Source organism: Euprymna scolopes, chromosome 11 (genome assembly GCF_053919585.1).
Source record: "Euprymna scolopes isolate OS-2025 chromosome 11, ASM5391958v1, whole genome shotgun sequence".
Lineage (NCBI taxonomy): Eukaryota > Metazoa > Mollusca > Cephalopoda > Sepiida > Sepiolidae > Euprymna > Euprymna scolopes.
In genome coordinates this window covers 2675001-2688483 of record NC_136492.1, presented here as the reverse complement: position 1 = coordinate 2688483, position 13483 = coordinate 2675001, and the positions used below count along the sequence as shown (strand labels likewise).

The window sequence follows — 13483 nt, the reverse complement described above, 5'->3', positions numbered from 1 at the left end:
TTTAGCCATTTTAACCAGAAAGACACTCCTGGGGGGGGGGGGGGGCAACCGGAGTTTTCCCGGACAATCCATTTTGTTACTTTTTTACTCATATCATGTTTAATGTTTGTGCAAAATTTTTTTAAAATTCCAAGGCGTAGTTATTGAGAAAAGTGCGGACAGATGAACAGACGAACGGACAAGAGTGAATTTACAGGTTCACCTTCCTTTTGTCGGGGAACCAACAACAAAAAACCCATCAAACCTTAAAAATAGCAAGTTTAACTGTTTATGCAGACAAGGCACCTAGGCAAATACTCTTTTAAATTTCCAGTCGTCAAAATACAAATGACATATCGGTCAGCTTTCCCCTGACGATGGACGTCATTATGACGCATTTCTCTGAGGGATCCTGGCTGATCCAGGCACCATGAATATATCAGTCAGCTTTCCCAGGGATTATGAAATCAGTGTGTCCTGGTGGTTCCAGGCCCACTTTGCTCTCTAACAGTATATCGGATATAAATAAATCCTTGGAGATTAACCTCAAATTTGGGAAACTTTCTAAATTCGAGTATGTGTCTTTGCCAGATAATCCAGCGAATCTTTTTTTTTTTATTACATTTTCACCCCAAACAAGGCACATTGCCACTTTGGTGTAGGGGGCTACTATCAGGGGCAACAACTACTGGGGCACTGTGTAGGGATTTGGGCAACAAGATGTCTGTTCACGTTGCACTTGAACTTCTGCACGTCAGTACAGTTGGGGAAGCAGGGACCTGGAATGGAATTCCAAAGTCTAGCAGTTCTGGGGAAGAAACTACTGGAGTAGAAAGATCTTTTACATCTAGGGATCTCTACAGTGTGGGAGTGGGATTTTGCAGCCTGCCGGGTCTGTCGAGGGTGTTCACGTCATGGGGGCACAAGTGCTTGCAGTTCGTTAGAGCATTCACCATTAAAATAATTGTAAAACAGGCAGAGGGATGCAACGCTTCGTCGATGGGACAGAGGCTGAAGCTTAGATGACAGTTCAGGAGGGCCTATCAGATTTGCGACTCTCTTTTGAACCTTGTCAAGGAGCGAGAGACTAGTAGCCGATGCACCAGCCCAAATATGACAGCAATACTCCATACATGGGCGAATGGTGGCCTTATAGAGGTACAGGATACTTTCGGGTGTTAGAAGTTTTCTAGCACGGTAGAGAGAGCCCACCTTCCTCGCAGCAGCCCTGGCAATGCCCTCGATGTAATTGTTCCAACTCATGTTTCCTGTGAACGTTAGGCCAAGGAGCTTGAAAGACGTACTCTCAGATAAAGAGTTGTTGGCTATTGCTATAGGTGGTAGAGAAGGTTTCTTGTAATTATTGAATGAAACTAGTTTAGTCTTGGCAGTATTGAACATGACCATCCATTTAAGTCCCCATTCCACTACAGATTGGAGGTCATCCTCTAGTGTTTCTGCCATTTCTTTAGATATGTGTTCATTTGTTTTCCTGTCGTGCCCGTTATAGAGTGTGGTGTCATCAGCATATATACCCATCTCAGAGGAAATTTTGTCGGGGAGGTCATTTATGAATATCAGGAACAGTAGAGGTCCAAGGATCTATTAACTAAAGACATTACTACCTCTTAGTTCACACAAGTTTTCAATTTCTGGACCTGATTGGCTAAATCAAGATAGCATCAGCTGGCCCATCTCTCCCTTACCCCGTCTTAACGACAGGAAAATTGTTTCCTGTATGTTCTCGGATGAAGCCGCCTTAGACAAGAACTGTTTACCTTTAAAAATATCTGATTCCTCTACATTATCTAAGGTAATTAATGTCTTAGAAAATGTTTTAAGATTCGGTGATAAGTTACAACACTGAAGCGCTGACATTTATAAAATAGCTACATTGTTGCTCATTTCTTGCACGCAAAGCAAAGTTTTTCCCTTTGAATTAGATTTAAAACAACCTTCAAATAAGGTTGCACCTCCAAGGGTAGCGCTCCTTGGCTTGTTCTTAGATAAAGATGGTCTAATGTGGACCAGGGGATGCATTCAGAACTTCAAAGTAAAATCCCATATTCTGTTAGGAAAAAAAACCATCACCTGACCAAACTGGGTTTTAATGAAGCGCACTTAATTTGCTACCATATGGGAACAAATTCAACCGTTAGCAAGTTAAGTTATTCGGATTTTGGATCCCCGCGGTGAGACAAGTGGTGAAGACATTTCTCCGTAGTTGGATTAAATGTAAGAAGGATCAATTCGCTACCCTGCAAGGCCCCCCTCTGGGTCTCAACTGCCCTCTCATAGGGTAAATTTTGTCCACCTCTTCAAACAGGTGGGTGTGGATTTTACAGGGCATTTTTTTGTTAAATACAATGAAAAAGACGTAAAAATATATGTCCTGCTGTATGAGCTTACCTTGAACTACTATCAGACATGAGCACACGTTCATTCCTGTTAGTCTTTATCAGGTTCACCAACTTATTTGGTGTACCTTCTCATGTGTATTCTGATAATGCCAAGTCATTCTTAGCGTCAGGCATTATATTATCAGCCGTGTTCATCTCTGATGACTTTAAAGAACATTTTAAGCCTACTTCTATTAATCACCGTACCATTCTCCTTTATTCTGCTTGGCAAGAGGAGGGGGGCATGGGAAAGGCTGATTAAAGCTGTTAAACAGTGTTTGAAAAATATTGTTGGGCAGGAGGAAGGTCGGTTATTTCGAATTCCTTAATCGCCTTCTCAGACGTGAAAAAGGCTGTAAATGATAGGCCGCTCATGTTTATTTCAGCATCGGATAGAGGTCTTGACATTCTGACCCCTAACCACTTTCTATAGATAGGCTATCCCCCCCCCACTCCACTTGCTAATCAATAATTACGGTTCTGAGGAACTGTATCCAGATCCTCCTAACAGAACTACACTTCTTCATTCCCTTGAACTAAGGGATAAATTTATAAAATTTAAACGTATTTGGCATAACGACTACTTGTTGTCACTTAGAGAAGTCGATGCCAGGACGACTGCCACCTAAAAGATGTCTGTAGGCAAGATTGTGCTAATTAAATCTCCAAATAAGTCTCAACCCTTCTGGAGTCTAGGCAAAATATTTAGACTAATCGTTGGTAATGACGATAAAGTTCACTTGGCCTGGGTATTGAGGGGTCCATTCGATAAAGCATATTTTCCCTTGAAAGTAAAGGGTGATTCTGAATTTCCACTAGCAGAATTTCTTCTGCCCCACTTTTTTTGGTCACTTATAACGGATCAGCCCCTATGGTGTGCTGTGATTCGTGTGATAATTGGTATTATTTCAATCACGTCGGGGTTAATCAGCAAGACATCATGGAGGCAGTGGGTTTGTTCGAATTGCTCGCGCCCCCAATGTAAACTGTAAAATCTTCAAAAAATGTTAATTGGGTGTTCTAATTGGCAAATGTCGGTGCGTTTGCGTTACTTACGGGAAAACAGTTAACTAAACTGCAGAAGCACCCATTAAGCCACATAAGTTCTATAATTGAATCCCCCTCGAAACGAAAAACATAAAAATGTTTGGTGCTTATGTTTTTATAAACCGCATTAAAAACTACGCGAGCCAAAAAAAAAAAAAAAAAAAGGTCCCTCCAATGTGTGTTGTACTTTTCTTTAACTGTAAGTCATTAAAAAATGTCAGTCCGTAATTTTTTGATTGATACGCCATGTGAGAAGGCAGTTTGCTTGGTAAAGCAAGCCGTCGTTTATGCTGCAGCGCGCGCGCGTAGCGTAAACGGAAGCTGCAAAATGGGGAAAAGTAGTTCGTGGGTTCAGGGGTTAATACCATTTAAATGGTAAATTTGACCCAAGTTTGACTATCAGATTCGTTGTCAGCGACCTCAATTACCAATACAAAAAAAAAAAAACAACAAAAACAAATTAGAGTGGTTGGTGTTAGCGTATCTGGATATTTACCGAAATTTTTTTTTTTTTTTTTCGGTGAACTTCATTCCATAACAGATATGTACAATATAATCTTTTTTCGATATTTTCATTTTTTTTAATGTCTTAATTTAACTGTACAAGTACCAATAATACAAAAAAAAGTTGCTTGGGATCAACGAAAGAGTGTCGAAACTAAACGTAAATGGCCAAATAGATTAAAAAAAAAAAAAAAAAAAAAACGAGAAAGAAAAACTGAAATGACCTTAACGTTTGTTTACAAACGTGAATTTTAAAACTTTTTCGTTTTTCATTTGAATTTTTAATTTCATTTGAATTGTTTCGAGATATTCACAAAATAAAATTTAATGTTTTGTGAACGAAAGTTGAAAAAAGACATTTTAAGGTTAAAAAAAAAAAAAACGGATGGAAAATCACCTTTAATAATAGCGAGGTCATCAAGTACAGAAAAGACGAACATGAAAAAGTGTTGGAAAACTTCTTTTTTTTTTTTTACAAAGGAGTGATCACTTATCAAGGCCCAGAGGCGACTCGAGGATAAGGGTTAATTAGTGTACAGTAGTCACTGTGACCATAGCGTATTAATCGTTGAACTGGATTACTTTAAGGGGATATGGCTCATCATTGTTCAAATATATCGCGCCATTTTTTTGTTCTTCGATAGCGCTCAATATTATTTGTTTTGCGAACCGAATAAACATTTTATACTAAAGACACTAAAAACGTAGATAGAAAAGTAACTTATCTTGCCTTTGATAAAGCATTTGTTATATATTTGTTTTTTTTTGTTTTTTGACAACTTTTTCGTACCTTTGTGGATTGCAAAACAAACCCAAATTGTCATGAAAAAGAAAGTGAAAAACGATGTGAAAATATGTGATGAGGCGAAACTAATTTATTAGTTGTTTTTTTTAATTCAACAGAAAAGACTCTTTTCTCTTTTTCAAAAGAGGAAAGCATGGCCGGCCGGGAAGGATGGGATGTAATCTTTTTTTATTATTATTTTTTTTTTAAGACAGTAAAGACACTTAAAAGAAATAGAAAGTTTTAAAAAATACGGATTAAAATTTCCGCCTACACATAAATGGGAAACTGCATTGTCCATACGAAGGACACTTATGAGAGAGAGAGAGAGAGAGAGAGAGAGAGAGAGAGAGACCCACCACCCACACAAAAGTTTTTTTTTATTTTTTTTTTTATTTCAGTTTGACATAATCGTTTTCTGCCATGAAATTCCAATATCAAAAAGGATCATTTCTACATTAAAAATCGGCACTTCTGTGATCTTTTTTTAATTAAATTCAATTTTGTTGTGTTTTGTTTATTAAGTTGTTAGGTGAAAGTACACAATGGTTACAAAACGCCCCTTCCTCTGTTCCTGTGTTAAGAATGGGTTTCTAAATAACGTTATTTCAGCACGGTCCGTCGTATTATGCATAAATACCGAAAATTCATTCAATGCCCAACTTTTTACACGTGCTTACAAGTAATCGCCTATAAAAAGTAGAATCTCATCTTGAAGGAGGAATTTAGTCGTGGATGTTAAACTATTCTCTTAAACGTCTTTATTCATTCATTGAGAATCGGTTAGTCACAGGAAATACAAATTGAAGACTTTTTTTTTTTTTTCTTTGCAAATAAAACCAAAAGATGACGTCATTCAATTTACTCATTTTTTGGATGAAAAAATTCAAAAGCTTCTGTGTGTAGGTTGTAGGTGTACTGTGCAAAACTTTGAGAAACACACACACACACACATATATACATACATACATACATACATACATACATACATACACACACGATTGAATATTTATTGAAATAAAAGGTACCATGGTGAAATAACGTTATATTTTTTTAGAAATCCATTTTTAACATGGGGAGGGCGTTTTGTAACTATTCAACTTAATAACAAAGGATACAATAAAACTTGAAAATACTATTAAAAAAAACAAAAAAAAAAAAACAGCACGATATCTTCTCTGCATAAATACCAAATAAAATAAGGAAAACAAAAACTAAAAACGAATTTTTAAAAATCAGAGAGAAAGAAACGTTTAAAATGTCTTTCAACGCGGCTCAGCTGTTTAATCTATTGAACAGCACACACACATATATATATATATATATATATATATATAACACCGTATAAACACCTCCAACTTCCCCATGAAGAACAGCTTTCGAGGTTGTGGGGTGTTTATTCCGAAAGCCGTTCTTAACATGGAGAGCTGGGGCGTTTATACTACGCTGGGTTAAGTCGTAAAAAGTACCATTATTCAAAAAAAAAAAAAAATCGATTTTTTTTAATATGTCGTTTAAAGTAAAAACGGTATTAAGTACTTAATTGTAATGTCGAAAATAGTAATATATCCAAAATTATGAAAATTGCTCAAGTAGAAAATTATTTATAATTAAAAGTAATTTTTACGGAAAAGGGAGATGTGCATTTATTTTCCCTACATGTAAACACCTTGAAGATTGCAAATACAATTCCTTTTCGCCACTTTAATGGCCGACGTTTTGTTTAAATCGGTAAACTTTTTTTTTAATAAAGACACAATAGCACTCAATAGCAGTTATTTTACTCGGTGATTTTTCATAATTTTTGCATATATTACTATTTTCGACATGACAAGTAAGTAAATCTTGTTTTTTTGGTATTATTATACAAACACCGTGACAGCGTTAGGGTTAGGGTTAGGATTAGGGTTAGGGTTTAGGGTTAGGGTTAGGGTTGGGGGTAGGGGTAATTCGCTGTCACGGTGTTTGTATAGTTTTACCGTTTTTTTTTGTTGCTTAAAACATAAAAGAATCGATATGTCGACTTTATCTGAGCACCCCCCCCAAAAAAAAAAATAGCACGGTAACATAAGTGCATAAGCACCTAATGTTTTTAATGAGTGTTTGGTGATCGCCCCCCACCCCACCCAATCTCTATGATAAAAATTTTTTTTTTTTTAATTTTTACCTAGTTTCAACCTTAACATTTTCCTTTAAAATGACGACTGTTTTAAAGGTTTTCGGGTATGCTGAAAATGAAGATTGCATTTAAATTTTCTGTAAAATAAATCGTTTTCCGGATATTAAGCCATGTAATTTCTTATGTTATTGCTGGTGGCCATCTTGGTACACGCGAACGCAACCCCAAGAAACCACGCGCAAGCCCGTGCTTACAAAAGATGGCCACGAGCAACAACATAAATGACATTGCTTAATATATGAAAAACTACTTATTTGTGAAAAATTTAAGTGCGATATTCGTTTTCAGGATATCCGAAAACCTATAAAAGTTATCATTTTAAAAGGAAATGTTAAGGTGGAAACCAGATAAAAATTTACTTTTAGGGGGTGTTAAACTGCATAAGTGTTGTTTTTGGGTTGTTGTTTTTTTTGTTGTTTTTTTTTACATTCTTGTAAAATCGTGTTTAAGGTTTTTGTTGTTTTTTTAAATTTTGAATGAATGAAATACAAACGAAAACGGAATTTTAAATAAAAGTTGTTTTAAAATCGAATTTTACTTCCTATAAACGTTTTAAATTTTATTTTAAGGTTGAATTAAAGATCTTTTTATTATTTTTCTCATTTGGGAACAATTTCAGATTTATTTTCATTTTTTTTTATAAACGAAATTTAAAAACAAAACAAAAAAAATCAACAAGTAAAAAAAAAAAAAAGTTACCTCAAAGGCGTTAAAGCCCGACACATATTGGTTAATTTAAGTGCCATTCTGTCCTGAAAATATTTTTTTTGTTGAAGAAATAAAAGACAATACACTTTTTGCTGTTGTCTTTATATTATTTTGGTTTCTTTTTATCTATTTCCTCGCAATTAATGGGTTTTCATTTAAAAAATGATTGAACCGTTTGGCAGATCGGAGCGGAGAAATGAAGACGGACAAATGAAAAACGAACAGGATTTTCCCGTCCGTTTTCTTTCTTCTTTCTTTCTCACTGGTAGTAGTAGTAATAGTAATGTGGGTGGTAGTAGTATCAACTACTTACATAATAAAGGAAAATGTTGTTTTTTTTTTTGTTTTTATTAGCAGTAGTAATATGTAGAAAGATGAAGAAGAGGGAGTAGAAAGGATGCTGAAGGTCACCTGACTGACATGTATTTAAGCATCTTTTCATTTCGTACGAAAAAAAAAAACGCGTTTTGTCACGTGATCGCCGTTGATATCACGTGATCGCAACTTTGGTGCACATGGCATTTCACGAACAACAGTTGCGGAAACAACTTCACCTAATGAAATTAATAAAAATTAATAATAAAAACATCGCCCCAGATGCTGTAGGCAGATGAGTGCAAATCAGCGTGGTTCGAACCTTTTTTTTTTATCTTCTTTATCGGCTTAAGTCTGTTGTTGGCATTGGTTTCTGCGAGTATTTCTACAATCGGATACCTAAACGATGGATCAAGTGAAGGTTGCCAACATCCATTAGTGAAAGTGTTGCTGCTATGGTAACGATTGGATTTAAAACTGGCACGCACAGATCATCAGTCAGTACCGTTATTCACCGTATCACACCTTTCTCCCATCATTAAATAATACTGAATCCGTTAGATCAGTATTTGTTTTGCACACACACACACACACACACACACACACACACACACACGCACACACACACATATGTATATATATGTATGTATATATATGTATAAATATATATGTGTATATATATATATATGTATATGTATATATATGTATATATATATATGTATATCTATATGTTGAGAATATATATATATATATATATATATATATATATATATATATATATATATATATATATATATATATAGGTTCAGAATTCCGCTTTCGTAAATAAGTATTGTTGCTTGAAGAGGTCTCTAGTTGCTAAACACTAGAAGACCGAAACATGCTCATGACTGTGTAACAACAAATTACTGCTTATGTAAAGACAAATTGAAAATGTAACTAGCTCTACTTCTGTATTGAGCACTCTTGTATTAACCTCGTTATATTTCATCGGTTACCCTACTTTTGAAAAATAGCAACCTCAAATTATATATATATATATATATATATATATATATATGTCTATATATATATATATATATATATATATATATATGTCTATATATATATATACATATATATATATATACATATACATATATATATATATATATATATATATATATATATATATATATATATATATATATATATATATAGCTTTTACATCTGGTTGAGATAACTTTATAAATATTAATTCTTTAATTTTTATAATATATTTTAGTTTTACCATCTTGGATCATTTTGGTAAATTTAATTTTTATTTTTATTTTATTATAAGTTCCCGCTTGGTTGAGCTTTTTATTCTCTCCAGATATGTTTGAAAAGGAACACATTCCTCTGTCTGACAAAAATATCCCTATTCCTACCCAACAAGAATATATCCACAAATTTGTTCTAGCTTTGAACACTTTCCTAAAAAATATAAGGTGTAAGGCTTATCACTATGACTTTAACATTAACAATAAACTTAAAGCGCCTATTTTCTCTGAAGACAAACCTCACCTAGAAATCTTGACAAATGACCTCCCTATCAACTCTTATAGAGAACAAAAGAAAATCGAAAGAATTGCTGCCAAATTTTACAGATTAAAAACCACTGCCCACCCCAAATACAACCCTTACCTTGAGGAGTTTGAGAATTCCATGTTAAATTTAGTCAAAAAAATTAAATTTAAGAAACAAAAACACCATTATAATCCGGTTACTCGAAAAATAAATAATTTTGCCGAGAAAGTTAAAAAGAATAAACATATATTCGTCCCTGCTGATCAGACAAAAAATTATTATAAACTTGACTATCCTACATATAAAAGACTTTTGTATAAAGAACTTAATAAATCTTATAAAATAGTCCCTCCTAAGACTTTAGATTCCATTAATTCTGAAGCTAAACATTTACTGACTTCTATGAATATTCATAACTTCACTGAAATAATTTCTCTGGGTACCCCTAGATTCACCCTCAAGGATCATAAACCTAATTTCTATGACAACCCCTCCATCAGATTTATCTGCCTATCTAACTCTGACTTAGGCACTGTAAGCAAAAATATCTTAGATAGAATCATTCCTTCTATTAAAGAAAAAGTAGGTTTCCCTCTTTGGCTAAATTCAGATTCCGTAATTAATTGGTTTGTCTCCCTTAAAAATAAACACCTCCTTAACTTCATAACCTTTGACATCCAAAATTGTTATCAATCAATTTCTCCAATCCTTTTAAATAAGGCTCTAATCTTTGCTAAAAGAAATTCTGACTTAACTAATTTAGAAATAAAATTAATTCTCCTAGCGAGAAAGTCCCTTATACAATTTAACAATAAGTTTTGGACTAGAAAGAACACCCCTGATAATTTTGACATCTTGATGGGATATTCTGATTCTGCAGAAGTTACCGATTTAGTGGGACTCTTCTTACTGAAAGAACTTAAATACCACTTTAAACATATCCAAGGGGGCCTTTATAGAGGTGATGCCCTTTTTACTCAACAGCCAGGCCAAGAGAGTACAACAAAACAATTAAAAAATTGCATAACTTTTTTAATAACTTTGGCCTTTCTATAATTATCAAACCAAACAAAAAAACTTCAAATTTTCTAGATGTTACACTTAATCCTAACACCGAAACTCATAGCCCCAATCATAAACCTAATCTTACGCTTTTATACGTCCATAAATCTTCTAACCACCCCAACTCAATTATAAAATCTATAGTACCATCCATCTCTAGAAGCATTTCTGCTCTTTCTGCTGATAAAAAACTTTTAATCAAAATGCTACTTTCTTCAATAATGCCTTAAGGAACTCAGGACACAATGAAAAGATTAAATACAACCATTATGCTCCTCCTGCTGGCCACCTTAAATCTGTAATCACACACAATATGACTTGCAAGAAACCAGTTCAAATAACAAAATCTGCCGCTATCAATAACAATGAACCAGTCTAAATATATAATCCAAACCAAGATACTAATCATAATACCTCTAACCCACTCAGTCGCACCAGGAGAAAGAAAAATATTTGGTTTAATCCTCCATTTAGTGTAAATGTCAAAACATACCCAAGGAATTCTTCAGCATTATACAAAACTCTTTCAAATACCCACACAGATATAGTTCTATTTTCAATAAAAACTCAATAAGGATTTCTTATTCAATAATGCCTAATTTAGCACAAAGAATCTTAGCATCTAATAACAAAAAAATTAAATCAGCCCAAAAAATCCCTTTCCCAATTAAACCCAAAACTAACTGTAATTGTAATAACAAACATCCTTGCCCACTCAATAATGATTGCATCCATAAAGATGTTATATATTCATGCACAATTACTGAGCTCCCACGCACTCCTCTCATAACAGACATTAATATTTTGTCTTCAAGTTATCCTTCTTCCCATCCTCCATCTTATATAGTTACTAATCCAATATACCACTCGAGCAGCCCCTCACTCTACAATTATACAACTAGCACAATAATAATAATAATAATGATAATAATGAGAATAATAATATTTCTCCTAACAGCCATCCTAACACTAATAACACTCATTATCCCCTTCAAAATAGTCCTCATACAATCATTGTCCCACCCTTTGTTGAACACAATGAACAAAATTCAAACTATTTCCCTAATACAAATCAGCAAATTAATATTAATTTCAGACCTTGAGCTTTTAATAAAATACATACATATATCGGCACTACATCAACATTAATTAAGAAAAGAATATCAAACCACATTTCTTCTTTTAACAACCATAATTCTAATAATAACCAAGGAACTTCTCTAACCACTTTAATTAAAAAAACTTAATTCTAATAATACCCCATTCTCAATCAAATGGACTATCATAAAAAATGTTAAGTCTTATACTCCAGGCTCTAAGTCATGTCGTCTCTGCACAACCGAAGCTATGACTATAATTACTTCCTCTCACAGTAACAATATAATAAATTCTAAAAACGAACTGATCTCTTTCTGTAAACATAAGTCCAAATTTAATTATGGTAATTTTTAAATTACATAGCTATTACTTTTACCTTTCAGATATATATAATTTTTCTTTAACTTTATCGTTTTTTCTACATATTTTCTTAATATTTTATAACTTAATAATCCTTTATTTTAATTCTTTATTTCTTCTTTGTTTGGCCTGTTTTTTATCTGCAATTTTCGTTTTAGTCTTTAAATATTCCTATCTATCAAATATATCAATCTACCTACACATTCATATCCTGGATGTATATTTACTTATATTTTACTATATGCATTTACTTACATACTTACTTGCTTTATCCGGAACTTGCAGACACTGGCAATCCTCTCCCCTTAAATTTTTTCTTTCATTTCATTTGGTGTCTTTTAATAACTTCTGCTGATATTTTATTAAGTAATAACTTGTACATTTCAGTTGACCTCTTTTTTGCCCTATATTTTTGGCGCCTTTTAACGTCATCTTGTCTGCGTCATTTTGACATTGGCTTTTCTATTTTATATTTAATTCAATCACCATTCAATTTTTTTCTCTTCTTCTTCACTCATTTTTTTCTCTCTTCTTCTTCACTCATTTGTCTTTATTACACCTTACCTCAGTAGCCAAGTCTAACGCATATCTTATTTTTCTTTTAATAATATTATTGGAATTCTTTCCCCTTTTCCTTGTATCTATTTGTGAATTATTCCATGAATTTCGGCCTTTTGGATTATTTTGGACCATCTTCCAATTATGCAATTCCCTTGGATTTTACTTGTGCGAATGGAAATTTAATTAACTTTCTTGGATTTACATTTTTGGATTTTAATGTCATTGGATACTTTACCTTTCACCAGACTATCCATTCACGTGAAATCACTTTTTTCTTCACCATATTCCCTGTGCTTCACTTTTTGTTATCAAGTAAGATCTTTGACTTACTTGCAGTTTCATCAAATATTTTTGTATGGAAAATCCGAACCTGCATTTTGCTAATTCCTACCCTCTGATGAGAAGGAAAGTATTTCTTCGAAACCCTGCGGATTAAGGACTATCCACTTAATAGGTGTTTCCTTTTTAAATTAAATATGTTTTTAACTCTTTTTCAAGGTGCTTTTTTAACATGTTTGCTCTCATATACACACACATATATATATATATATATATATATATATATATATATATATATATATATATATATATATATATGAGAACAATAGGAATGATAGATGAAGTCACAAAAACTACATATTGGTGAATATAGATTGTTTCATTTATTCAATAAGGGAATACAAACAATTATTTGGGGGATAGAAGGGCCTCTTTATGCCAAGGCATTTCGAAGCCTAATGCTTCTCATCAGAAGAGTAGAGAAGAAGCTAGGTAACATAGTGGAAATGCGGCGTCTAGCATGGGATTCATTAGGAACGAAATAGATCAATTAAAATTATAAATGATGTTGGGGGAGTTTTATCAAACTCTAAATAAATTTTGGGAAGGTTAGGCACTGTATGTACCATGCCGAGTCATAGAAATTTCCAGGTTATTTAT

At 33.4% G+C, this 13483-nt stretch overlaps 1 protein-coding gene across 3 annotated transcripts in view; it reads right to left on the bottom strand.

Moving 5' to 3' along the window:
- The window catches only part of LOC145287724 (NADP-dependent malic enzyme-like), a 195380-nt gene that overhangs the window by 121517 nt on the left and 60380 nt on the right, over nucleotides 1–13483 (bottom strand). The window contains exon 1 of one of the 3 annotated variants that reach the window (XM_080135476.1): nucleotides 7592–8049. The exons of the other annotated variants lie outside the window; for them this stretch is intronic. Within the exon in view, the coding sequence (XP_079991602.1) occupies nucleotides 7592–7638 (47 nt within the window). The 5' untranslated portion in view covers nucleotides 7639–8049. Of the gene's footprint in view, nucleotides 1–7591; nucleotides 8050–13483 lie in introns of those variants that run through there. 3 annotated transcript variants of the gene reach the window in all.